A 26,219-nucleotide genomic window follows, 5' to 3' on the forward strand; every position below is an offset into this window, starting at 1 on the left:
GGATAGACGTTGACACAGAAAAAGGTAATTAAGAATAGGATTTAATAAGAAGAGAGGCCAGACTGCAGGGATGAGAGGCAGGGCTCAGTCAGGTGAACGTCCTGCCCAACAGCCTGCTCACTCACGTCTGGCCCCTCCATCCTCCCTCCTCGCCGTCTTCTCATACTTGTTCCACCCTGATCCTTCCCTTTCTGTGGTCCTTCCCCATAACATTCTATAGTAAGTTTCGTGCAGTCCCCCAAACCCCCTCAAATATCCCTTAATATTCATGCTAACCGTGTTTCCTCCTTCTTATCAGTTACAAAATCGAGGCTGACCCTCTCCAAGGCTGGAGAAGTTCTTTTAATGGCCCTCCATCAGTGCCTGACAGGCTCTGGCCTCCGTTATTATCTCTCTCATCACCTGCTCATTAATGTTTGTGTGTCTGTCTGTTTAATTTAGCGTTTTCCTCGTTATTTGTTATTTATATGGTATGGAATAGTCCTTAACCAAATAACTTACTGAACCAGATGCTCTCCTATTTCACATGTCCTCATGCCAGCCTCCCCGAGGCAGGCGGCTTGGCTGCCATGTGAAGGATGATGCCGTGTAGAGGCACCTCCTCAGCAGGACCTCTGTCCTGCTGCTGCAGATGTCCAGGCAGGTGGCAGCTCTAAGGACGTGGAGACAAAGGGAAGGGAATGCTTAAAAACAGGAGGAGGAGGAGGAAGGGGGAGGGAGCGAAAAAGGGCACATGAGTTCAGGGAAGGATGAGCGTGTGTAGGGAGTCAATCACGCAGATGCATCAGCATTTTGCCAGCGATCCTCTACCCACAGAAACCTCCTCCCTTGCTGGCAGTAGCTCAGTTCTTGCTGGCTGGGGAAGCAGGACGCCGTCCCAGCATGTCACTGCAGATGTTCGTCCTGCCTTGGCAGGAGCGCCCGAGTGCCTCAGCCAAGAGGAAGGTGTCCTGCTTGGGTGGATAAGCTGCTGGCAGCTGCTTGGTTTTGCAAGGGGGATGGAGCAAAAAGCAGGTGGACTGGACGTGTGGCAGGTTCTTCATGTTTGCCCAGGGTGTCTAGAGGATGTCAGCTGCGCTGTGCTGCACTGGGGGACATGCTTGTGCCAAATACACGATGGTTTTGAGGAACAGCCAATGCTGGGATGCAAGTGGGGAAGAGCCAGCAGGTGGGCTGTGGGCGCTAGGAGATAGGTGCTAGGACGCTGTGCATGGAGGGATGGGCTGGAGCCAGGCACGCTCAATACAGGGACGTGTTGGGCAGTGTTTCTGGAGGAAAGAGCTCGGTGGCCCTGCAGATCTGCCTCTTTCCATGGCTCTGGTCTCCTGAAGCTACAGACAGCAGAGCTCTTGCTCTGCAGCCCTCTTCTGCGGCTGCGGTGGGTAGAGCCTGCTGACTCCTATCCTAACCTCCCCAACGGATCCATCTTCATCTTGTTCAGAAGGAACCTGAGTCGCAGCCCAGAGGGACCCTGCTTCTCTCCACTGACTCTTCAAAAAGGAGGAGGTCTATGTACCAAGGGCTGAAAGATCACTGTTTTGAGGGGACGCTCGTTAAAAACATGAAATATCTCTTTGATAGCCTATCACTTACAACTTCGGTCTCAACAAGTGAGAAAGATCACCACCCTTGCAACTACAAACACAAAGATTTATTTAAAATGTCACTGGATTAATATTTTGTCAGACCAGAGCAGTATTTCAACAGAGAAGAAAGCTTTATGTATCTGAAGGATGAGTTCAGAAGAGGTGTTTAGAAGAGAGAGTCATTGGCAGTATGTATCTTGCAAGCAGATTATTGAGAATGCAAGGCAAAAGAAACAGAAAAAATATAAAAGCTTAAGTATGCTACAGACAGTAAGAAGACATTAAAAGGTCACTGGGAATCTTAGCTCAGGAATAGCTTCTCTGCTATTCACAATTTTACCATTTGCATCCATCAGATGATAGAAAAAAACCTCACCAAATATTCAGAATTCCTGCTTTGCTATATCAGAGCAAAGCAGGAGGACCCATCCACACCAGATGAAATAATTTACCATCTGTAACCGAGGAGGATGTGGAGCATCACCTGCTAAATATAAACACCTTCAGCTGAGAAGTCTGTGGTCATGTACACTCCCAGTCTTCAGACCAGTAGCTCAGGACTCTCTAATTAACTAATTTTTAGATCTTAACAAAGATTGGAAAATTGGAGAGGTGCCAGAGGACTGATGGAGGGTCAGCATGATCTGCTACTTAAAAGGAAAAGGAATGATACCAGACTGGGTAAACAGATTCTAATCAGGGATAAATTAATGAAGTGGTTACACTAGGACACTGTCAATAAAGAAAAAGGGGTTAGAAAGTATTTTCCTCTGTGCTCAGCTATCAGATGCATCTTGTCTGATTTGAAGTATCAGCAACGAGCCACAGGAAAGGTGAAGAAATAGGCGCTTTGCAGGTTTTGTTTCTGGAACATCTTATTTTACCGCCTGAGGACTAACACTAACCACTATCATCAATCTCAGCCCGGAGTTACCTAAATGAAAGCGGTGGCTGGTGCTGTGCGAGACCCCGAGATGAGAGGTTCACACCTCTCGCGTGGGATGGATCCCTCCACCCTCAGACTCCGTGAAATCCATAAACTTCTAGTAAGATAACAGTTCCCCTGTGCAAATAGGATTTAAATGACTCACTTTTCAATTCAGAGGCTGTAGGTGCCGCAGGTTTTGAATTGCACAGCCCACGGAGAAGAAAAAGCCCATGGTCGCTGGCAGTGCCAGCTGGAAATATTTCAGCACAGGAGGCAGCAGGCTGGATTTGGGCAGGTGTTTTAGTCTTCCCGTGGCTAACCACTGTTTAATGGAGCGTGTGCCTCGGGGACACCGAGTTTTGGGAAGGAAACCTCCTTCTCCTGGATGCGCTTGGCTGCCAGGTACCTTGAGGTGACTTGGGAAGACCCTCACTGCTGGTGGGATGACCTCTCCCGGCACGGTGAAGCATGCTTGCTGCGGGCGAGGCAGGTCTTTCATCTCGCCTCTCTGCAGACAGCATCGCAAAGTTCCGTATCTCAAGGATGTGGCGGTGCCAAGGGGACCATATGCACATAGTGAGGAAGGACAAGGAGCGGGAGATTTTTCTTTTCTGTTCATCCTGCTGTGGAAAGCTTAAATGACAAGAGAGAAAACCTGCAAAATCAGGAGGTGATACTGTTGTTCTGTGTCCTTTTGTGATTTATTAAAAGTAGCATTTTTTTCCTCTTGAAAATACAGCAACAATCCAGATTTCCCTGTGATGTTACTGCCACCCTCGCTGGGCTGCAGTGATGTCTAAGCTGCGAACGCAGCAGAGGAGAGGGCGGTTTCGCCGTTCAGCTGGCGCAGGGGCTCCAAAGACGGAAAGGAGCGGTGTCCGTTGGAGCGCCTTTCCCTGCTCTTCCGAGGGATGTTTGGAAGCTGGCCCACAGCTCCTGCCCCACTCACAGTCTGCCACCAACCTGAACGAAGAGCTGGATGCTGGTAAATTGCTTATACGCGTCTCAGAGGCTCAGAAGGGACATTTTCATGATATATGCATACATATATATATTTAAATGAAACGTTTCTCTTTTTGAAGATATTTTTTCTGAAAAATAAAAAAATCTTGAAGATATTTTTTCTCTAAAGCTTCTTCTATCAAACACTGTGATTCTTTCAGTTGAGATTTTGGGGCGTGAAGGAGCAGATGGGGAAGCTTCTGTGATACATTAAATAAGATAAAGTAAAAGAGGGAGAATCCACAATCCTCACGAAACTCAAACTGCTGGAAAACCCAAAGGAAGATTATAAAGAATAATTCAGACAACACATCCCCGACAGTGAATGTTTCAGCTTCTTCATTTCTGATCTCCCAGGAGCTAAACATAAATGTGGAAAAAGGAAAATGAAATAGTTTTGCAGTACCATTTAAGGCCTGCTGCCCGTGTCTCCCAGCTCGGAGGGATGCCGCGGGCTGAGGCTCGCACTGAATCTGTGAGCTCGTGCCTCCCTCTGCTGACTGCCTCCCCCAAACCTCTCCTTGACCAAACGATAAAAGGCCGGGATTGTTTTTCCCTTCCTGTTGGGCCAATGTCCCTCCCCATGTCCCAGGCAATGACCGTAACGTCCCGGGAGCTGGTGGATACGAGCTGCTCACGTCAGCCCCAGCCCCGCGGTGCCGGTGCTGGTCACTCCAGCAGTGCCGTGTTCCCCCCGCGTGGCATCTGCCCTTTGGGTCCCACTGCCACCGGAGTTCTCCATCAACGCTAAAATAATGCGTGAATCCTTGTGTAGGAGAAAATCTCCGTAAGCTGTAAGGAAGCACTCCAAGAAAGGTGCTATAAGCCGAGAGAAGCGAGCAAGGAGCTTTGGCTGGATCACTAGATTACAGATAGAGAATGCCAGAAATATTTTTCTGAATTTTGGTTTTGGTTTTTTTTCAATTTGAATACGTCTGTAACACCGCTTGGTATCAGTTTAAAAACCTCTCGGTCCTTACTGGCAGCTACTAAGTAAAACCGGCATGGGAACTGCAAAACATAAAGGTTTTGGTTTCTCTTCTCTTTCCACACGCAGCCTTCAGAAACCCCGTGTCCTCGCAGCAGACGTGTCCCCCTGGCACACGCCAAGGCAAGAGATGGACCCTCTCAGCACTGCAGGATTAACTGGGAAAAATCACGTCCCTCGCTCTGGGCTGGAGGAGCAATGCTGGAAGTCCTCGAGCTGGTTTTCCCACTGATGACCTGCCGGGGTTGGGTGGCTCTTTCCATAGAGGGAGACAAACACAACTCTTCTGGGACGACAGAGAGGGATCTCAGTTTCGTAAACATCTTGCCCGTTTTTTCTTCTTCCAGAGCATTTCCTTGGGTTGGGAGCTGTTGGATGGTTTGTTAGGACAGAGATGAGTTTAAAGTCCATTGTAATGAAGCAAGTTTGTTAATCAGGTTCCCCTTGGTCTTAAAAACACGTGAAAACAGCTCCTGGGTCCGCCAGGAATTTGGGGTTGTGGAAGCTTTGTTAGAAACCTCCAAAGAAAATTGTATCCTTTCAAAATAAAGCATGCCAAATAAAATAGCCAAAGGACCATTGCGCTGGGAGTTGAAAGCTGATTTAATGGTGCAAAAACCAATTACCAGGCTGTAATCACTAACGGCTGTGTCGGGAAGCTGAAATCGCTACGGGGAAGGAGACATGAGAGCAGTGGCTGCTGTTGCTGGAGCTGCGACTAAGATAAATTGCAGCAGAAGGCCAGTGTTAACAAGGAGTTACGGAATAAATTGATGCATTAGAAAACCCAGCGCATTAGATCACTTGAAAGGACACGCAGGGCATCGGAGAGCCGGGTCGGCGAAGAGCTAAAGACAGCATTGCCTGCACAGATGCGTTACTGACCTCCACCTTGGGACTCAAACAGCCCGCTGATGAATTATGGAGGCAGCAGCATCAACGACAAGGATATATAATTAGCCTTGGGGTATATTAAAATTTTCATATATGTGCTGAATTAAATCTTTGCCCAGAGTACAGGAAAAACCACATGATGGCCTTTAGAATAAATAAAATATTAGACAAGGGAGAGCATATATTTTTTTATGAGTCTACAGTGCTGATGTTCTGAAGAGACTCCAAAGCTCTCTGCAATTTATGGGCCAAATCTATTTCTTGGAAGCAATGCCAGGACTATTTTTGAGAAAAGAGAGCTAAAGCTCAGCATGTAAACCTTGGAACTGCTTTAACACTTAGTCCCAGCCAGCTATGATAAATGTAAAGCGCACTAAACAAGAACAAAGGAAGGCAAGTTGTGTCCAACCTGAGCAGAACAAACCTTTGCAATGTTAAACCATCTGACATTTCCTTTTATATTATTTCCTCCTGTCCTGGTTTCAGCTGGGATAGTTAATTTTCTTCCTACTAGCTGAAAGTTTTGGATTTAGGATGAGAATAATGGGATGACACACTGATGTTTTAGTTGTTGCTGAGCAGTGTTTATACTAAGTCAAGGACTTTTCAGCTTCCCATGCTCTGCCAGCGAGGAGGTGCTGGGGCACAGCCTCAGAGGGGGCACAGCCAGGACAGATGACCCAAACCGGCCAAAGGGATATTCCATACCATATGACATCATGCTCAGTATATAAGCTGGGGGGAGTTGGCCGGAGAGCAGCGATCACTGCTCGGGGACTGGCTGGGCATCGGTCTGCAGGTGGTGAGCAGTTGTGTCACTTGTTTTTCCCTGGGTTATGTTGCTCTCTCTCTCTTGTTGTTTTACTTTTCATTATTATTATTATTATTATTATTATTATTATTATTATTATTATTATATTTCAAGTATTAAACTGTTCTTATCTCAACCCACAAATTTTCTCACTTTTGCTCTTCTGATTCTCTCCCCGTCCCACCAGGGTGGGGGGAGTGAGCGAGCGGCTGTGTGGTGCTTGTGGGGTTAAACCACGACACCTCCATTAAAAGGCAGGTTGTTTTTTATTTCAGACCTGAAAAGCGTATGTACGTTTCACTGAAGATACATTTACTTTAAATTGTAGAACGAAGCGAGTCAGTGTTATGGGGCATCAAAATTGTGGCAGTCGTGGATGCTGTTGTTATGAACTTGATGCCAGCAGCTTGTCTTTATTCTCAGACAATACAGCTTGATGCAGTTTTTGCAAAAAAAAAGTCCGTAGGGGAAAGAGAACAAATTGCTAGGCAAATGGGACAACTCATTTCATCATTTGTTCAATTCCACTGGGTAGTAAAGAGGGAACAGAGGATCCCCTAAGCTTGGAAATGTGGCAGAAAACTATATCAGCTCTGTTGTGCGATCTCTCCTGTGAGTAAGCATCAGCAGAAACGTGGTGTGGACACCCGGCACACCCACGCTGCATCACTGCCCAACCAAGTAAGACACGGAATATCCATGAAGACGACTGATAGCATTTTCACTGAGGACGAGACATGCATTTTGAGTACTAACATAAATGTTAAGGTAGAGAGGTCTTTAACCACGTGTGCCAGGACTAGAGGCTTGGTCTCATTTTCCAAGGAAGACTTCAGAAGTTTGATGAGCTCTGAAACACGAGCTTAGTGGATCCTGCATCCCGAGTCTGCCTCTTGATGGCAGCAGGGTCTGCTCCTGGAGCCCTGGCTGCAGGAGAGGGACCACACCAAATGCATGGACTAGGGTCCATGGATGGAGTAGGATATGCTGCCAAATTGAAAAAGAAATGGAAAAGAAGTGGAAAAAGGACTTCAGCTTGAAAAGGATGTCTGATTTCCAATGCCACCCCCCTTTCCCCACCTTACGCTATTTTTCACAAGTCAATCAAACCCCATCTTTAAAGCAATTCGGTTTTATGCTCCTCACACCTCTGCCTGGAAGGTTGTCCTAGAGCTGCTCTCCTTCGATTGACTGAAATCCCCCAGTCTGAACACGATACTACAGGTGCATCCTTCATAGCCATTTGTTCTTGTGCCAACATAACCCATTAGCTTAAACATTTTATCTTACTCCTTAGCATTTACTCCTTCCCATGCTGTGTATAAAAACCACAGTATCCCTTCCTGACCTCCCTTTTGCAGGGCTAACCAAGCCAAGCGATTCAGTCTTCTCTTGGAAGACAGGCCCTTGTGCCGGTCATCCCACTGTTGGGCTCCTCCCAATACCCGTTTCAGAACAAAACAGTCTCTCCTGAGCTTGAGTGGCCAAAACGGTGAACAGACTCCAGATGGGATCTCACTGGTACCTGGTACTGTGGCAGAAATTATTCCTTTTTCCTGTAGAAATTCCTCACCCGGGATCACATCAGCCTGTGCCGCTGTTAAACCACATTGGTTCATGGGTATCATACGACCGACACCAAAAGCTTTCTCCTCCTTTTCCATTTCTGACGGAGGAAACCCCAGCTTAGGGCAGAAATTCCTGTTTGTCCCTAAGCGACCCATGAGTCCTGATACATCTGCACCCCTCTCGCTGCCGTTAGTCCTGTAGAGTCTCCAACAAATGATCTCTCGGAGAAACTTTTCAATCTGAGCTTGTTCCTTCCCTTCCCTGAGGACTACTGCTACAAAGAGTTATTCATTCCCAGCCTCCGAAGGAATTCAGCTGCGTCGTGCACTGACAGAACGGAACTCGTGGACGGGACCACGTGCACAAGCAGCGGTCTCGCCGAGATACTCGCTGCCTGGGAGCATCATCTCTCGGAAGCAGCAGACTGGGTCCCACGGGACATTTCTCGCCTAATAATCCAAGTGAGTGTCCCAGTGAGGAAGACCACCCAGCTCCCCAAGACACACCGTGTGCTGAACAAGTGTTGTCATCCACCGGAGGAGACACAATTTATCAAACCATTTGTAGCACGAAAACAGACGCTTGGCCGAGTCAACTGCTAAATCCGCTATGTTACCTGTCGGGTCTGATACGTTAATGGCTCAATCAGATGCTCACTCATCAAATTAAAGTTGCTGCCTACTCACTGAACGTGTTACCCAGAGAAGCATTTGGATGCACAAGCAAGTGGTCCAGGCAGGAGATGCAGATCGGTTAAGTGGAGAAGACACGTAGCATTTATAAAACGAGATACTACAGCAAAGCATGGGCTGAGTAACTCCCCTCTTCTGATCGCAGCATGGACACCTGACCACTTTGTCCCTTTCAAGGTGTGTTGGCTGGTCCCAGGGCCACGAGACAGCCCGCCAGGGTTGTCCCACACCACCACCGAGGCCCAGCTGTGATTTCGGTCCTGCCATGGCACCAGCTCACTGGGGCTGTGAGCCATCTCTGAAGACCACAGACTGCTGCATCCTGGAGGTCAACCTAATGGCTATTACCTAATGGCATTCCATAATGGAAAATATTGTTCTAGAGATCTAAGGATGAAGTCTGGTCATCTTACTCCTGGCCAGTCCAAGAGATGCCTTTCATACCAAAATCTTAAGAGCTTCAAGTGTTGGAGGCACTGAGGACAGGTGCAATGGAAAAGGAGTTTTTGTTAGTTTATGTCCTAAAGAGGTTGAGACAAGAACAACCTACCCCCCTTGGCCAGAAACGTGAAAGGAGTCTTGAAATGAGCTACACAAGTGAAACCTCTGGTGAAACAACAGATGATAAACAGTTTTATTTGGCTTAAGAAACCCACCTACCATTGGCTGGCATCTTCATCTCGTCTATTAACTATTTATTGATGCTATTTATGTTCAAGTAATGGTTTGTGGTTTTCATCAGGTTTTGCCTGTGTTTTGCATCTGTTCTTAATTATTGGTAATTATTTGATAGTTGTCGAAGAAGGTTGTGTCCATTTGTCCCTTTCAGCCATAACTCCAAGCATAAATGCAGTATGCAACGCCGGGGGCTCCCACAATCGCTCCGCTCCAGCAACCCAGCACTTCCCTGCCCCAACTAGACCCTGCCCAACCCTCAGTATTTAGAATCATAGAATCACAGAATCATAGAATCATTAAGGTTGGAAAAGACCTCTAAGATCATCCAGTCCAACCATCAACCCAACACCACCATGCCCACTACACCATGTCCCTAAGCGCCACATCTACACATCTTTTAAATACTTCCAGGGATGGTGACTCAACCACTTCCCTGGGCAGCCTGTTCCAAGGCCTGACCACTCTTTCAGTAAAGAAATTTCTCCTAATGTCCAGTCTAAACCTCCCTTGGCGCAACTTGAGGCCATTTCCTCTCGTCCTATTTAATCTGGGCAGAGCCAGAGGCTGCTCAGGAATATAAGTGCTGAAAAACGAGGGTAAAACCAACCGTAAGGTTTCTGTAGGTCGAGAGCACTTGTGTGTCAGGAAGCCACATCCTTCACCCCATGGGATTTTTCTTCCCCGAGTGGCTCAAGATGACATGAAGAGTCTCTCCACTGAGTCCTGGAGACCCTTCTTCACCAAACAGCGAGCGTGGGAACAAATGCTGGAGGGTTCCAGGAGGTGTTTCTGACTTTCCACCCAGTACTTCAGCTCACGACAAAGTCAAGCTCGTCGAAAGCATGATTATTTTCTGGCCTTGCTTGAATTTAATACCTTTCATCTTTGAAATTGTGGTGCTTTGGTCTTCAAGTGCGTTGACCGCAGGAGGCTGAGTGGAGATCAAGTGCACCCGGAGCCCTGTGTACACAGCACGTGCCCCGAGGTCAAGCAGCCCCGGCACCGCTTTCCACCTAAACCAACTGAAATGTTTCGCAAGAAAAGTGACTGGTTTCACTGGACTCTTGTTCAAGAGTTGGGGAGCTCCTACGAGCCGTGACCAGTGGCCTAAAGGGGGGTTTGGATGGCTGGGGGTGAGCAGGAATTGACCCCCAACCGCACAACTGCACAGACAATTAATAGTTACAGCTGTTTTTCTTCTTTCTGGTCTTTTACCTACAGATCTGGCCTCTAAATCTTTTTTAACCAGGAAGAAGGAAATGCCCGTGTTATTTCTACTAAATTTCACTGATATTTACTGGAATTTGTCTTTCAGGGCAAGAAACCTCCTGGGAAGTTGTGGAGAGGCGCGTGGCAGGGAACAGGGTCAGGAGGAAACCACAGAGCCGGTTTGAATGAACGAGTGAAATCTGTTCTGGGAGACGTGACATTTAGTGCATCTTAATTGGTTTATTTTCATCCTAAGATGCACTTGAGAAATGTTGTAGCCATGATGGTCTGGGGATATCCAAGAGGAAATTGTGAGACCAAGTGATGTAGTTGGAAAAATTAAAAAGAAATTAAAATTAATAAAATGTAAAATTAATACAAATAAACTTAATAAAAATGAATTAAGTAAAAATAAAAGAAAGAAAAAATAAAATTACCATCCCCCTCCCAGGCTTTGTCGCATGCAAACCCGTCTTCAGCCCTGAAAGAGCAGCGGCAAGCGTTGGGCGAAGCGGGGGCAGGGCACTGGGTTCCACTGGCTGAATCTGAGTGAAAACTTTGGCTGTTTCACTGCCACCGATCCCGGCTCCGGGGATAATCCCTCCCTTTTATCTCGTTTATGTAGACAGCACATGTAGGTGACTGGGAAGACCGTGTAAGCTTATTTTTTCAGCTCTGCCAGCGTCGGATGTCTAAAAATGCAATGAAATAAAATAAATAAAATTTAAAAAAAGCTTAATTTCTCCACATCACAAAATCACCATCAATCATGAGATTTGCTTGAACAGCGCGACTTTGTTGAATAATAAACAGACACAATAAATAACAGACCGGTGACCGTAACTCCTCTCCGCCCCAGGGCGGGGGCGCGGCGACTCCGCAACTGCGGAGGTGCCGCGGACCCGCTCCGCGTCCGCGTAAGGCTCGACGTAATCATACGCACGTGCGCCTACAGCTACGCACGCCCGCGCGCGCACCTACCCCCACACCCGCAGGGTAACGCCCCCAGCGGGCCCCGCCGCAGCCCCTCCCCTCCCCGCGGCGGGGGCGTGGCCGGGGGCGCGGCCGGGGGCGTGGCGCGGCGGCGCGCAGCGGGGCGCGGAGCGGCGCGGAGCGGGGGCGCAGCATGAGGGGGCGCCCCCCGCCGGCCGCCCCAGCGCCCCCGCGCCATGGAGGGCTTCGCCGCCCGCAGCTACGGCACCGGCGGGCCGGACAACCGGCCGCTCTTCGGGGAGACCTCGGCCAGGGTAAGGGCTGCGGCGGGCGGGGCGGGGGGACCACCCGAAACCCGGGGGGGGGGGATCCTCAAAACACCCTCCAAAACACCCCCCTCCAAAGCACCCCCCCCTACAAAATAACCCCCAGCAAAGAAAACGCAGCAGCAAGCCCCCCGCAAAGGAAATGCCCCCCAATAATGAAGAGCTGCCCCCCCCCCCCCCCGCCCCCGGAGCAACGGCAGCCCTCCCCCGGGCTCAAGAAGAGCAACGGGTACGGCAGGCAGGCTAAGGACGGAGAGGAGCCTGCCCAAATCCTGCCAGCAAATTTAAAAAAAAAAACAAACATAAAATAAAGAAAGCGTATCCTCAGCCCCCCCCAAACAGCATCAGAAATCAGTAAAGCCACAACAGAGCTGCACCCCACAGGAAAAAAATATAGGAGCCCCCCAAATTCTAAAAGAAACGCCTCAAATCGCCAGAATTATAAAAAAAAAACAAAACAAAATAAAACAAAAAAACCCCCCTCCTGATCACTGCCCCAAAACAAAACAAAAATAATCCATTAAAAACACCCCAAACAAAAAACCTCCCAAATTTAAAAACCCCCACATCCCCAGAGCAATCCCCCAAAGCAAGAACCGCTCCCCAAATAAAAAAGAAACTCCCAAAACACTGCCCCCCCCCCCCCAAGTAATAAACTTCCAAATAATCCCCCCAAAGCAGCCCCCCCTTCCCCAAGCCCCCGGGGGGAGCAGGGGCTCAGGGTGCCGAGAGCCCCCGTGGTCAGGGGGACCCTCTGAAGGGGCTTGGGTGCAGGTTTGGGGGGTCACCCCAGCCAGGGTGCCCCATCTGGGTGCGTGTGGCCCTGCAGCCCCCCCAAAGCGGGGCCCGGGACTGCAGCACCCCAAGCTGCATCTCACCGATTTTTTTTGGGGGGGTCTTTGCTTTGCTGGGGATGGGGACGGGGGCTGCTTTTGGTGTCCTCCTGGTCATTGATTGTTTTTTCCTCGGTGGTGGCTGACGTGCGGCGGCGCCGACTCTTCAGGTGTCAATCCCCCGTTAAGCGGCTCGGCTTCGGCGCTGCTTCGGGGGGCTGCGCTGGGGAGGGGGCTCCCCGGGGCGCTGCCCGGCATCGGGATCCATCGGGAATCGCGGTAACTGGCGGTGTGCGCACCCGTTTCCAGCGGGGTGACGGCGGTTCGTGGCTTGGGGTTTGTCCCCTGTTGGGAGAGGTTCCCCATCGCCGCGCGTGGGGGTTTGGAGGGGCGCGGGCTGAAATTGCGCCGTTGTTCACAAAAGGGTGTAAAACGCATCATCCCTCCCCCCCGAATACATGGAAATGCTGCTAAAGTGGTAATGTTTAATAAAAATAGAAATCAAGTGATACCAGCCAAATTTTGGGGGAAAAACGGAATGATGTGGGATGGGAGGAGGACAGGCAGGACCTCCGGGAGGGTGAATTGAGGGGGGGCGGGTGTCCCCCGCCAGCAAGTGCCAGCCCCGATGGGGAGCGCTGGAGGCGAGGGGACCTTCACCACAGCGCCCTGCGCAGGGGTCGTGGCAGCTGATCCTTGGCCGGGGATTTTGGGAAGCTTCCGGGGATGGGGGCTTCTGCGGAGCGGGATGTGCTCTCGGGGCCGGGCAGTGATCCCGGCAGGCAAACCCCAAACTTCCCAGCCCAGGTCAAGCCTTCGATCCCTGACCTCCCGTCTCTTTCTGGTTGCGGCTCCGCTCGCAAAGGAGAGCGGTAAATAACAAACATGGGATGCTAATTCCAATTCCTGGGCTCAAACAGGGATCCAGGGTCCGGCACATCACCCCCTGCCTATCTCCTGTGGCCCCACCGGTGGGAAACCCGTCTTTATGGGACCGTCAGCGGCTGATGGCCTCTCGCTGCCGTACCCGCGTCCGACGGACACGGGATCGCTGTGCCGGCCTCCGAGATTCACTGGGATTGCTTAGAGACAGACGCTGGTGAGGTCCGGAGCTGGAAATGTTCCGTCTTGGAAATGGTGAAGCTAAACTTTGCCTTAAAATGGGAGCAGGTCTGCTGGGAGAGGCGCATCTGCCCGTGTCCTGACTCCGCTTTTGGGTCTCTGCAAGTGACGGCCGGTGCTGGTGAAGCGGGACCCTCTGCTCGGGCTGGGCACGAGGCCAGGGGCAGGGGCAGTGCCCCAGGAAGCCCTGCACCCAAATCAGGGGTCTTGCACCGTTACCAGCGGTTGGAGATGGATGTGGAGATGGGGATGCCCTCTTCTTGCCTTCTTACGCTCTCCTGGTCTCCAAGCTGGTGGCTTTGGGGCTAAAGCCAGGTTGTGGGGACAAGGGCAGCAGCATTGGTCTCCTTCCCCTGCCGTGGTCCAGCTGCTCCTGCCGAGCTCGCCCTCCCGTGCCGGCTGCTGAGCAGAGGTTGGGGGCAAGCTGGTACCAAAAAGGTCTCTGGTGGGAAGGGAGAATATGGCGAGATGATGCTGACGAATGCCGAGCGCTGTGGATTCAGCTGTGGTTACTAGGGATGCAGCACCGGCAGCGGGCGGCTACGAGACGATGCAAAGCAAAGGCAGGAGCGGTAAGGTGACAGAGGAGACCGAGCATCACAGATGCAGGGCTTCTTGGGAAAGAAGTTGAAAGTAGAAGCTGCTTGGGTTCCTCTGTGATAGGAACAGTTAAATATAAGCGGGTGGGTGTTAATTGCTGCGGGTTGGAAGCAGAAGGCAATAAAAAGAGAGACTGAGCCCCCAAGATGGGAATGAGGAGCCATTGAGGGCACAACAGCATTTCCCCATGCCTTGAAGCGGGAGGGTGGCCAGCGTGGTCCTGAGCACAGCTCTTCTCATGTATAGCACATATGTCTGCTATTCCACGGAGGTTAACGTGGCACTAGATTAAGGTGTCCCCTGGCTGCAGCGGGCTGGCGTCTCGCTGCGATTGCTGCTGACCATCTGGACTTGCTGATGTAAGGCATAAAAATGGCTTTTCCGTCATGCCTGCAGAGATGCCACCGGGTACCCACCCTCCAGGGGACCAGCCCGTTCCACCGCCCTGGCCAAGCCTCTGCCAGGAGCTTGTTCCCCGTGGGCTCAGCCCGCAAGCCGCTATCTTGAAGGATGCAAGGTGCCGAGCTGGAACGGGGTGAAGAGCAAAGCTGTCGCTCTGTCAAAGCCCGTGCTGCGGGCGCACTGGTGTGGATATACCCTCAGTCCTGCCTCAGTTTCCCTGTTACTCCGAGTAACCCTGACCTAGATCCCGAAGGATCCTGGATTGTGCCCTCCTGCTTTGCGAGGACTTGATGCTTCCTGACCTCGTCTCCCTTGCCCAGCTGGAGGGAGACCTCTGCACCGCAGCAGCTCCCTGGGGCCAGCCCGGTGCCTCCAGCCCCTGCAACACCCTCCCCGGAGCAGGGGGAAAGGGCAGAAACCCTCCTGTTTTGAAATGCAGCTTGTGCAACGCTGAAACGCAGAATTCGTCGCCTGTCTGGTGAACAGCTCGCTACGTCTCGGCCGCTGGCTGGCTGAACGCGGATCCCCAACAGCGGATCGCGCGCTGCCGGGCTGTATCAGAAGTTAGTGTCCGTGTGTGAGCACCCTGAGCCGGTGCAGGTGACCTCCAGCAGCCTGCGTTGCTCAGTTTTGGTATGCGCGCTGCTTTTCTTTTTTTTTTTTTTTTTTGTTTTTTTACTCTAGCAGCTATCATAATACATAGTGATGCTGGAGGAAAATCCTCCCTGAATCAGCTGTGCAGGTTGCAAGAGCTGGCTGTGCCAGCTGCGTGACATGGCTTGTAGGACACACGGCTCGTCACAGCCCGTTTCTGCGTGCCCGGTATCCACAAGTGTCTGCCCGGGCTGGGCTGCGTGCTCGGACACGGCGCAGAGGTGAAAGGCTCCGTCATCCCCAATCCCTTTAGCCGTCTCGGCCTCTGCTTGTGTATTTTTAACCTTTTTGCTGTGCTAAGCTGCCTGGGGCTGAAGTGTCAGCGGGCACCGGGGAATACAGCCTCTCGCCGCTTTGCCAAGCCTGGGATTTCAGGATCAGTGGCTCTAATCCCCGGATCCTGAAATACCTTCTTCTGCCGGCGGTGCATTTGGAAAATTTTAGCGACCGCGGGTTTAAGCATGGGGAAGGGGATGCCCTGACCCGCAGGGACTGGCTGCCACGCGGCAAAGCCGCTCCGCCGCCAGCATCCGTACCCGATCCGGCTGTCGCCGCGATGTCCATCGCTTGGCGGTGTGAGATGAGAGGTCCCCGTGCTGGGGGGACGCGCTCTCCCGCACCCCGTAAAACAGGCAGAGAGAAAAGCTCCGCGGTCACCGGGGAGTCCGAGCACCTTGTTTTCTCCCGGCAGAGCAGTCTCTCTCCTGGCAAAAAAGTCTCTCTCCTGGAATTCTCCTCATTTTAAAATTGCCACCCTCCAGGTCTCTAGTTCATTAGGAGAAACCTAATCGTGGCTGAGTTTCTGGGTGGTGTATTCTGTCTGTAGGTGTGTGACCGTGTGTCCGTCCCTCCAAGCCTGTCCGTGGGGAGCTGGCTGTGACTGTGCACTGTACGGGATGGTGACCCACTGCTGCTCCGCAGCCGGCTCCTCGGCTTTCCCTCCCCTTCCTCTGCTATCCAAAACCCATCTCCCCAGGGCACGAAGGGAGAAGGGATCCAGCTGCTCACCTCCTGCCATCCCTTTTGTCCCTGGGGAGCCGAGCCCAAGTGCAAACTCCGGCCTCCCTCCGTAAAATTGCCTTGGTGGGCTCAGCCGGGTCTCAGGCAAGGGCAGAGCAAAACCGACGTCCTCTCCTGATACCGGAGTTGCTTTTGGGGGTAAGGACCCCTCCGCATACTGTCTAAATTAAAGTTAGCTTTGAAGTCTTTAATTAATTTATTTTAGCTTGGTGGAGGAGCCCAGCTGAGCTGTCCCGGTATGCTCTCGTGGAGGTAGCGTGCTTGCATTTGGCCTTGTTGCTTCGGTTATTTGGCTGGAGTTATTTCTCTTAGCTCATTTTTTGGGGTCAGTGGTGGGTACCTCGTGGGCGGCTCCCAGAGGCTGCTGTTGTTATCTCCAACACTCGAATCCTGTGTTCAGTGTTGGGCCCCTCACTACAAGAAGGACATTGAGGTGCTGGAGCGTGTCCAGAGAAGGGCAACGAAGCTGGTGAAGGGCCTGGAGCACAAGTCTGATGAGGAGCGGCTGAGGGAACTGGGGGTGTTTAGCCTGGAGAAGAGGAGGCTGAGGGGAGACCTCATCGCGCTCTACAACTACCTGAAAGGAGGTTGTAGTGAGGTGGGTGTTGGTCTCTTCTGCCAAGTAACCAGCGATAGGACGAGAGGAAATGGCCTCAAGTTGCACCAGGGGAGGTTTAGGTTGGACATTAGGAGAAATTTCTTTCCTGAAAGAGTGGTCAGGCCTTGGAACAGGCTGCCCAGGGAAGTGGTTGAGTCCCCATCCCTGGAAGTATTTAAAAGACGTGTAGATGAGGTGCTTAGGGACGTGGTGTAGTGGGCATGGTGGTGTTGGGTTGATGGTTGGACTTGGTGATCTTAGAGGTCTTTTCCAACCTTAATGATTCTATGATTCTATGAACACCACGTGCAGAAATGCCGGTGAGGAGAAGGGGCTGGCGAGGACCTCGCGCAGGGGGTGTTGGTGACGATTCCCCATGGAGATGGGTCACTCCCCACTGCTGCAGCCACCGCCGTGCCCCCACGGCTTGGGGCCTCTGAGCTGTAGGAGCATAAATGGTCTGGTTTTACGTAGAGGAGCTGGGGACTAATAGAGGTTTTGAAGAGTCTGCTGTCTGTGATCCTCTCCTTTGGGGACGAACGCGACCAGCATCTGCCTGCTACTGAACCGTGAGCTCCACCGAGCCTTGGGTCAGGGCTGGTGCTCTCCTGCAAGAGCATGCTTTGCGCTCTGCCTCCTCTTCGCGTTCTCCTCCTGCCCCCCTGCTGCCATGCGTTACTTCCTCATGACCTGGGGCTTCTCCCTCTACAAATTGTCTTCCAAAATGTAATGCAAGACCAGGTGGAGCAAAACCTGGGTTGCCTGGCCTGCTGGCTGGGATGTCTTGGGCAAGATGCTTTTGCTGCTTCAACTTTTTTCATACTTTCCTTTAACCGTTATCTATTTAATGACTCTCAGTATAATTAATTGAAGTTCTGGGTTTTTTTCTCTTGGCACATCTTTTTTGCTGTAGCTATTCTAGCATTTTCTTTGGGGAGCCAGCTGTCTGGGGTGTCACACCTGACTGCGTGCAACCCCGTCTGCCTTTGGGAACAGATGTTTATGTTCAGAGCAGCACCGTGAAGAAAGGGAGGAGGCGGGTGTCCCGGCAGGGATGGGAACGTTCTGCTTTTGCATCAAGTCGTTTCTTACTCCGGCGAATGCGTCAGTACGGGGTCCTGCCCTGGGCGCTCCTCTGAGCCCGCGCTCGCGCAGCCCGGCGTCGCTGCCGGTCCCTGCCCTGGTGCCATCTGGGGTGGGATTGCGATGCTCACCCCGAGGGATACCTCTTCCCAGGTGCAAAAAGGTGGTCTCCTCCCAGCCAAGTGTTTTATACTGATGGGGAGCAGCAGAAAGAAGTTGGGGGGATATCTGTCCATCCAAGCAGGGCCACCCTGAGGTGTGTTCGGGTCTGCTGGTGTTAGGGGGGAACATTTGGGGTGCGGGGAACACTTCACCTCCTTGCCAGCAGCCCACAAATTCCCACCTAAGACACTATCAGCTTATTCATTCTCAGGCACTGAGGCTAAAATAAGCTTTTTCTGACAACGTCCGTCTCTGCATTCCCAGTTTTTAAGAATTTTAAAAAATTTTTAAAAAGGATTTGCACAACTGTCATCGATTTGTACGTAGAGAAGAAGCCAATTGCAAATGAGCAAACCTGTTGCACAAGGACTTGGCCGGTACAACCTCCCTGCGATCCATGGAGTCGGAGGAAGGGAAACCTTCCTGCATGGCAGGGCTGACCAGGGAGCCTCGATGGTGCTGCTGGGTGTGCTGGGGATAACACGGGTCCTGGCTGATGCGGTCCTCTCGGCATTGTTGGTTACTGGTCTGTTTTATGTGGTTTTTTGGTTGTTTTTTTTTTTTTTTTTTGGCAAGGCGTGCGCGTAACTGTCCTCTCTTCTCTTCAGGACAGAGTCATCAATCTAGTTGTTGGCGGCTTAACGTCCTTGCTGCTTGTAGTAAGTATCCCCCATCCCATCCCGTGTTCCGTGCCTCCCTTAGGTGACGGGGTGAAAACCAGAGTTCCTCCCCAAAATGGGTGGCGAAAATTCACTGACCGAACAGGCTGTAGTTTGGGGCCCAGGTAGTCACTTCGGGGCGCATCTGTCTTTTGAAACTCTTCAACAACAGAATACCTTTCTTCAAGCCATGTTTTAAGGCTGTGCAATAAAAACCCCAAGTTCATGGGCAGATTGTCCATCCCGGCTGAACGTGAGGCTGGGTGAGATGACAAAGTGCTTATGACCCAGGAGAACGTGTTTGCTTCTCTTTATTTCCTTCTATTTATGATTCTTTTCCCTCTATTTATGGCTTATAGGAGTTTTTCCAAAGTTTGTCACTTTGTCTCGAGCTCTGCTTTCCCCAAGCTTTAAAGACAAACCCAACGCCATCGCGACTGGAGGGCATCAGTCCTGCGGTCCACGGCGGCAGCATTGTTTGCGAGCCGAGGTGCAGGGAGGCGGTAGGGACAGCCAGGGTGCCAGCTGGGGACAGCTTGGCTGAAGGGATGCTCCGACACGGGCAGCGTGCACCCCCCTGCCTGCTGGCTTTTTGGGCACTTGGGAGGATGGTTGCCAGCAACAAGCCAGAGTAGCAAAGCTTTCTTCGTATTTTTTCACCCCTCTGAGTCTGCAGTTGCGTCAAAGTGATGTTTCCCTCCAGAATTTTACATTTCCCTCCAGCTCTTCACAGGGCGGGGGTTAAAAGAGCAGGGAGGGGCGTGCAGCTGGGGTACGCCAGCCGTCGGGGCGAGCGTCTTCTCATCGCGGCTCTGACGGCAGGCGAGAGCAAAGTCTTCATCTTTGTTTTCCTCCATACAGGTGACTCTAATCAGTGCTTTTGTCTTCCCGCAACTACCTCCAAAACCTGTGAATATATTTTTTGCTTTCTGCATCTCCTTGTGTTGCATTTCTGCTGGCATACTTGTAAGTACCGCCACGTTTGCCGTGCAAGCTTTTGAGTCTATGACTGAGGATGAAATCTGAATAAAATCTGCTTTGCGTGGTGCTGCCTTCTTTTTTACGCTCCCCTAGAAAAGCTTTCCTGCCTCCATAAAACAAGTTGACAATGCAAGAGTGGTAAGCAGTTTTGTATTTACTGCAGAATAAGCGTGTGAACTAAGCCAACTTCTGCAGCCCAGCTGCGACGCAAGACTTGTCACCTCTGTGGCAATGCCACCTGTAGCTGCCAGGGGAGACAGAGTAGGAAACTGGAGAGCAGAGCCGTGAGATGGGAACGCAGAGATGGATTGTGCTGCAGAAGACTAGGGGTGGAGCAGAACACTTGAACTCAAAGCGGTGGGGCCACCAGGCACTTGCAGAAGTCGGTGACCTTTCAGGCACAGGGGATGAGTTACAGTGGCAGGAAGGTACAGCAGGTGGCATTTCATCTGGGTTGTAGCAGAGGTTCCTCTACTCAACAGTTGCGGCATCCCAAGAGAGTTGGTCCCAAGCGCTGGCAAAGGGAACTGGCAGGTCAGAGTTTATAGAATGGTTTGGGTTGGAAGGGGCTTTCAAAGATCATCGAGTCTACCCCCCCGCCATGGGCAGGGACATCAGTGGCTCCTTCCTTTGCTGTAGCTTTTCATACTTGGAGCATTCTCCTTCCTCCAGCTGTGACCTGGAACAGTCATGGCCCTGAGCTCCTGCCCCTCACTGCTGGGTAAGCTGGGAAGGTGCTCTGCATTGCCCAGCTAGTACCAGTTTCTGGTTCTACGGCTGGTAGCCATGGCTCATGGTAGCCCAAGACAGATTGTGTAGTGCAAAACCTTGTTTGTCCTCATCGACCAGAGTGTAGCCAGTTTTGAGTGTTGGAAAAACCAAACCAACCAACCCACCACCCTCTTCAACAAAGCTGACAAGACAACCCATGTCTTCATAGCTAACCTGGCACCCTAGTTTCACAAACAGCCTTGTTTTGGGGAGAAACGCCTTGCCAAATTCTTGTTTGTGTATTCCACAAGCATGCTAAGAAAACATAGGTGGTATTTCTTAATTGTTAAGAAAATTAGCTAGACTCTACACCTAGTCTTCTCTGGTCAGATGAAGCTGGGTTGTTTTACAGAAAAACCAAGCAAAACCAAACCCAACTTCTAGAAGTTACCAGTTCAGTTACTACAGAAAGTTTCCTCAGAAGTACCTGGCATTTTTAAGTAATACAAGCTCCTTCTCTCTTCTAGATCTACTGGTATCGACAAGGAGACCTGGAACCTAAATTTAGGAACCTAATTTACTATATTTTATTTTCTATCGTCATGTTATGTATATGTGCCAACCTGTACTTCCATGAAGTGGGTAAATGATGGACACTGGGAATACCCACCAATGATGCTACTGTGTCAGACTGCTTTCAGCTCAGCTCTCGGCTCTACTCGAGACATTTAAGTGAGGACAATCAGCCTGAGAGAAAGAAGTGGGTTGTGCAAGGATAAATCAGTACATGATTTTCATGTAAATGTATATGTAATGTCCCTCTTGTTGGGGAGAATTATTGCCATAAACCGTGACATTCTGCTTTTTTTTGAAGAGCTACTGTTGCACTTAATGAACATTCCAGTTGTACTGATGTTTCAGAATGGCACAAGCTTTTTCATTTTGGAAAAAAATGCATTTTTTTATTACTGTACAAATAAACTGCAGCACTGCAAGGATCTGTAGCAGTATAAATAAATGGCATCTTACAGTTACGTAAGACAAATACTCTTTATTTCGTTTAAACTGAATATACAATTATTTCTGTTCCCTAGGCAACCATTTGAAACTACAACTTATTTTTCACATTAACAAAACCACAGACTGAAAAAGACCAACTCTTGATTATGAAGAGCTAATTACAGAAATAAATAAAATAATTTATACATGAGTCTTTAGTTTCTATAGCTTTTTCTCTTGATCCCTAGCTAACAGGCTGCTGCTCAGCCTAGTGTCTGTTTCAAACCCTTGAATGTAGGAATTGATTGGCTTCCTTTGCCTCGGGGCCCTGTGCCCAAATCCTCAGAGCTACTTCTCCAAGACTTTGCCACCTCCACACCACCTCCCATCTACTAACTTGCTGCATAAATCACCTCCGGAGAGGTGGCTGGTAGTGTCATGTAAACAGCAAGAGAGACGAATGTTCCAGCCTACTCACAACAATCTTCAAAGAAGTTACAAGCTTGTGGGGGGAGGCTGGTGGGTCCCAGTAGCTTCCCTTTCTCATAGCCCTTCCCTTTTTATTCAGCTTGCTGTAGTGATGAAGGAAAAGAAAAAAACAAAAAGATCTTCCACAAGTGATCTTTCTGAGCTCTGTCCGTTGCCAGCAACGGACTCCTCAGGAACAAGCAGACCAGGCAAGTCCCATAAGCATCTGTGTCTTCTTCCTATGCCGTCGACGTACTAACAAGCCAGATGAGATGGGAATACAGACCATTTCTTCATGATGCTGCCCATGCTCCCTGAAGTCTTTGATGGAATACATTTCTTCCTGAAATGTAACAGTCTGTTACTCCATGTATTACAAGAGTCAGTAAGTGCAGAAATCCTCACCCATTCTTCATGAAACATGTGCAAACTAATTCTTGCTGCGGCACTAAGAGGCTACAGTCCACAATCTTTGACTTCTGTCCAGTTTTCCAGATGTGCAGTTCAGCACACCAGTAACAAGTCAGATCAGAACTGACCACGTGGATCCTAGCAGTGAGCACTGCAAAAGAGTTTCTTTAAAACACTGAAACACCTCGGCTGAGACGCAGTAAATCAGGCTTCCCCTGGCTGCTCTGTAACCCTTTACAAATGAGGTAAATAGCCTGAGCAGAGAAAGTGCACTGTAGTCATTTCAAACTGGAAGTTTCTGTTTAAAGACATGGACTGACTGCTTTCTTTGGAAATGTGGCACGGGGTTGTAACTAATTTCACAATGCAAACATGGTCAATAGAAAATGGACACAATTACTGCTTCTCAGTGACAGCTCACTAAATCTTCAACATCCTTTGAATCTTCTGAGTCAGGACTGCCCAATGATGAGCCAATAATGTGTGACCCATCTCCGTGATGCTGTAGGATAGGATCTGTCAAGAGACATAGTACGTTAGGACTATTATTTACTGTGCCATTATAGCAAGATATAAAATACACACTTAGGAGACAGAAAATGCAGTATGGAATTTTAACCAATTTTAAGCAATGTTGCTCAAACTAGGCAGTTCTCAATTTCTAGTTTCAAGGTAAGCCTTGACTAATACGGATGCAACCGGTGTGACTCACATTTGGATTCATCAGGTGTTACTATATCAGGCCTAGTGCTGACCCTCTGATGGCTCTGCAAGGAGATCCTTCTTCTGGAAAGGAGTATGTGTTAGGTGCAGCAGTGGAAGAATGTATCTGTGCTGCTTCCAAGCCTGAGATGACTCTTGGCATTGGGAAGCGTGGCACAAGGCTAGCAAGCCCTTCCAGGTGAGTGCTGTGCAAACACACCCCCAAATAGCCCAGCCCCTCATCATGAGAGGCATCAAGTGCATTTCTGATGCCTCTGGTCTTCTCTCAAATAAGAAACAAATTTCATTCAAGCACCAGGCATGAAGAAATGCACGCTGAAGAAAGAGTTACTTATTAGCCGATGTGTACTAATTGAAGGCTCAAGGGTGATGGAAACAGCTCAGCAAGTGATGAAGCAGCTGCTGTTCCAATGCTTTTCCCACAAGGTTAAGCGGGACTTTCTTCCACTTCTACTGATACCACTTAGGTAACCAACTTGCTTAGTTTCATAGCAGTGACATGGCAAATTATTTAAAAGAAAGCAAGGATCTATAAAACATGGTTTACAGGAACTCAAAAGTGCCATACTGCTTTAATGAATCCTAGCTCCAGCATCAGCTATGCGAAAGGACTGTCGTACCTGTTAGAGTTGTCAGGGGCAAGACTGATTCGCTGTCTATATCGTCCGTTGTCTGGATAAAACCATGGGAAGAAGGAACAATAAGCACAGCCTCATCATCTATTGTAGGCTGATCAACTTGTTCTTCTATCGTTGGAGAACCCAGGTCCTGCACAACACAGAACAGGACATGAGAATGTACTCTTGGTAGCATAAACAGAAAAACCTGCTTTGCTCAGCCGTATTCCATAGTAAGCAATAGACTCCCTGGATGAATTTTATCTCATTAAATTGAAATGTCAGCATCTGAGCTAATTTACTTCAGCACTTATAGGGCATGTTTCATCCTTGTGCAGGCATCTAAAAACAAGATGAGAAGAATTCCACCCTGTGAGCAGTAGGAGGGCAGGGGGAGAGGAAAGGAGAAAGGTGGTGATAAAATGTTCTCTTGTTGTAAGTCAAATGTTTTGTCTATAAAGAGGAATAATTAAGCTTTTCCCCTACTTGCTGTCTAGATGTCCTGAGATACTGAAGCAATACCTTTATAATACTTACCAGCTCCACAAACGCAATAGCTTTACCAGAACTTAATATTACCTAGTTTCACAACTTCTATGTCAAGTTTTAACTACTGAACACAGAGCTCAAAAGACCCATTTTAATTGCTGTGCGTTGCTTGCCCTGTCACTTGCTGACTGTAAGTTGGCTCCAAACTTTTTTAGCTGAACCTCATTATATCAAAAAATTGGCAACACACTGATTCCTTCCAGGTACAAGTTGTCAATACCCCTGCTCTCTTCCAGTCCCGTAATAGCTGCTGCTGCCTCTTCCCTGGCTCTTGTAGTACTGGAATGGCAGTAATACATCTGGCTTACTCCGTGTCACGGCACACTCCGGCAGACTCCTGGTTCTGCAAACGCAGTGAAAAGATAGTACTGCCAGAATAAGCAGAGATATTTGGATTCCAGTTTTTGTGTGTAACATGCGTAAGGTTTGTTCAAGTTTCAGGAATCACTGATGCAGAACGCTAGCAAATGTTGCTGGCAGAATGGAAGGTACCTAGATTTATTACTGTTTTCAGAGGGAGCAGGAAATGTTTGGGAGAGGTCACAGCCCTCTCTGTTCAAGAAAATCCTGAAGTTCCTCCGTGTAGTTATAGCAAAACTTATTTTCCTACATAGTTTCACAATGTTTTTGCAAAGGCAACTGCCTGAAAACCCCTTCCCTGGTGCTGCTGAAGAGGAGTTGACTACCTGTGCGGCAGCTCAGTGAATTAGACTTGGTCCAAATGTATATCCATTAATGCAAGGCACAGTATGCCTGACCTGCAAAAGCAGCTTTCTGCAGAGAGCACAGCTGAACCTGCCCATGATAAGCAGTATGTTGCAAGGCTTGACACTGGGAAAAGGCGGCATGAAAAACTAAAGAAGCCATTGTGGCAAATGGGCACCTTTCTCAGCCAGGAATAATAAATCCCTGCAGGATGACTGCTTGCTTCCCACTACCCACACCCACAGTGACAATACAATACTGGTAAGTGCATAAAACCAGCACTGACTTAAAGAAAGCAAAATTTAGGCATGTCTTTCTAGAGTAACTTCACTTAGAATCACTCACAGACAGTTCACTATTTCCTAGAATTTAAATACATGTCAAACTTGTGGACTGGAAGGGTAAGGCAAATTAGAATTACAAACTCAGTTTGTTCTTCTGTATAGAAAAAAAGTTTACTACGTCTTTATATCCTGCTAGCCATAAGCGATTTCTATGAAGTTTAATTAGGAACTAGGTTTATAGCAAAAGTTTACTAATTCTACCTTGAGAAGCTGAAATTTTAAACTGAGAGTAGAAAGCTGATGGGCTGGCTGCCTCAGCTGTTGAGAATCTTATCACAACTATGTCAACCATGAGACAAGAGGAAAATGGAAGAATAATCCCCAGCTTCAGATGTATTCAGGATTCAAACGCTTCTGTAGTAGCAGACTGTTGAGACGTACAAAGATCCTCCTCTTTATAAGAGCATAACGGATATGCAGTGTCTATTATAAACTTTTTCAAAGACAAAGCCCAACAAAGTCAAAGCATATCAACAATGGATTTTCAACACTGATAAAGCAGAATTACAGCAACTGTAGAGCACAGTGTTTTAGAGAACAGGATGGGGTATTTGAATCTAACTCATCTCTTCCCACAGTCTAACCTAATCAAGCTTCTAAGAAAAGAGGTATTTTCTTCCCACTAAAGAGAGTTTATCTTCTTTCTAGCATCTCTATTTTCCTTATCATCCTTATCATAATTCCAGCAACTGAAAGATGGTGGAATTTAGTATAAACAAATGCCTGAAATAATTTGGATAAAACCCATTTCTGCATCTCAGGTGTTGGAGCTGAGTAAAACTGAGGCCAGAGAGATAAATAACTTAAATGCTTCAAATTCCAATTTAACAGATACTTAACTGGAGTACTATGTTTAATAGAGTCCTCAGAAATAGAAACTGTGGTGCACCTTGAAATATGTTATTAGATTCATAGAGCAAAAACTAAATACTCTACCTTACCTCCCTTGCTCAGCAGACTAT

The 26,219-nt window shown here is 49.1% G+C and overlaps 2 protein-coding genes across 5 annotated transcripts in view; one reads left to right on the forward strand and one right to left on the reverse strand.

Annotated features, from left to right (window-relative positions):
• The first annotated feature begins 8,817 nt into the window (after nucleotides 1-8,817).
• Nucleotides 8,818-22,045, forward strand: TMEM243 (transmembrane protein 243). Its single transcript, XM_075144211.1, has 4 exons — nucleotides 8,818-11,604; nucleotides 18,699-18,749; nucleotides 19,611-19,715; nucleotides 20,969-22,045. The coding sequence occupies exons 1-4, from the start codon at nucleotides 11,527-11,529 to the stop codon at nucleotides 21,089-21,091; spliced, it is 357 nt and encodes a 118-aa protein (XP_075000312.1). The 5' UTR covers nucleotides 8,818-11,526; the 3' UTR covers nucleotides 21,092-22,045.
• The window catches only part of DMTF1 (cyclin D binding myb like transcription factor 1), a 30,653-nt gene continuing 25,911 nt past the window's right edge, over nucleotides 21,478-26,219 (reverse strand). For 3 of the 4 annotated variants that reach the window (XM_075144195.1, XM_075144163.1, XM_075144172.1), the window contains 2 exons: nucleotides 23,663-23,810; nucleotides 21,478-22,835 (listed from right to left, as the gene is read on the reverse strand). In XM_075144195.1, the coding sequence (XP_075000296.1) occupies nucleotides 22,726-22,835; nucleotides 23,663-23,810 (258 nt within the window). In that variant the 3' untranslated portion in view covers nucleotides 21,478-22,725. Of the gene's footprint in view, nucleotides 22,836-23,031; nucleotides 23,106-23,662; nucleotides 23,811-26,219 lie in introns of all 4 variants that reach the window. The other variant, XM_075144184.1, reaches the window with a different exon arrangement.

This window comes from Calonectris borealis, chromosome 1 (genome assembly GCF_964195595.1).
Source record: "Calonectris borealis chromosome 1, bCalBor7.hap1.2, whole genome shotgun sequence".
Classification (NCBI taxonomy): domain Eukaryota; kingdom Metazoa; phylum Chordata; class Aves; order Procellariiformes; family Procellariidae; genus Calonectris; species Calonectris borealis.

Bases quoted from the DNA above. Each gene is read 5' to 3' on its own strand.
- TMEM243 (XM_075144211.1), top strand. From the start codon at position 11,527: ATGGAGGGCTTCGCCGCCCGCAGCTACGGCACCGGCGGGCCGGACAAC. The intron at 11,605-18,698 runs GTAAGGGCTGCG...TCTTCTCTTCAG, and splicing joins TCGGGGAGACCTCGGCCAGG to GACAGAGTCATCAATCTAGT. The intron at 18,750-19,610 runs GTAAGTATCCCC...TCCTCCATACAG, and splicing joins TAACGTCCTTGCTGCTTGTA to GTGACTCTAATCAGTGCTTT.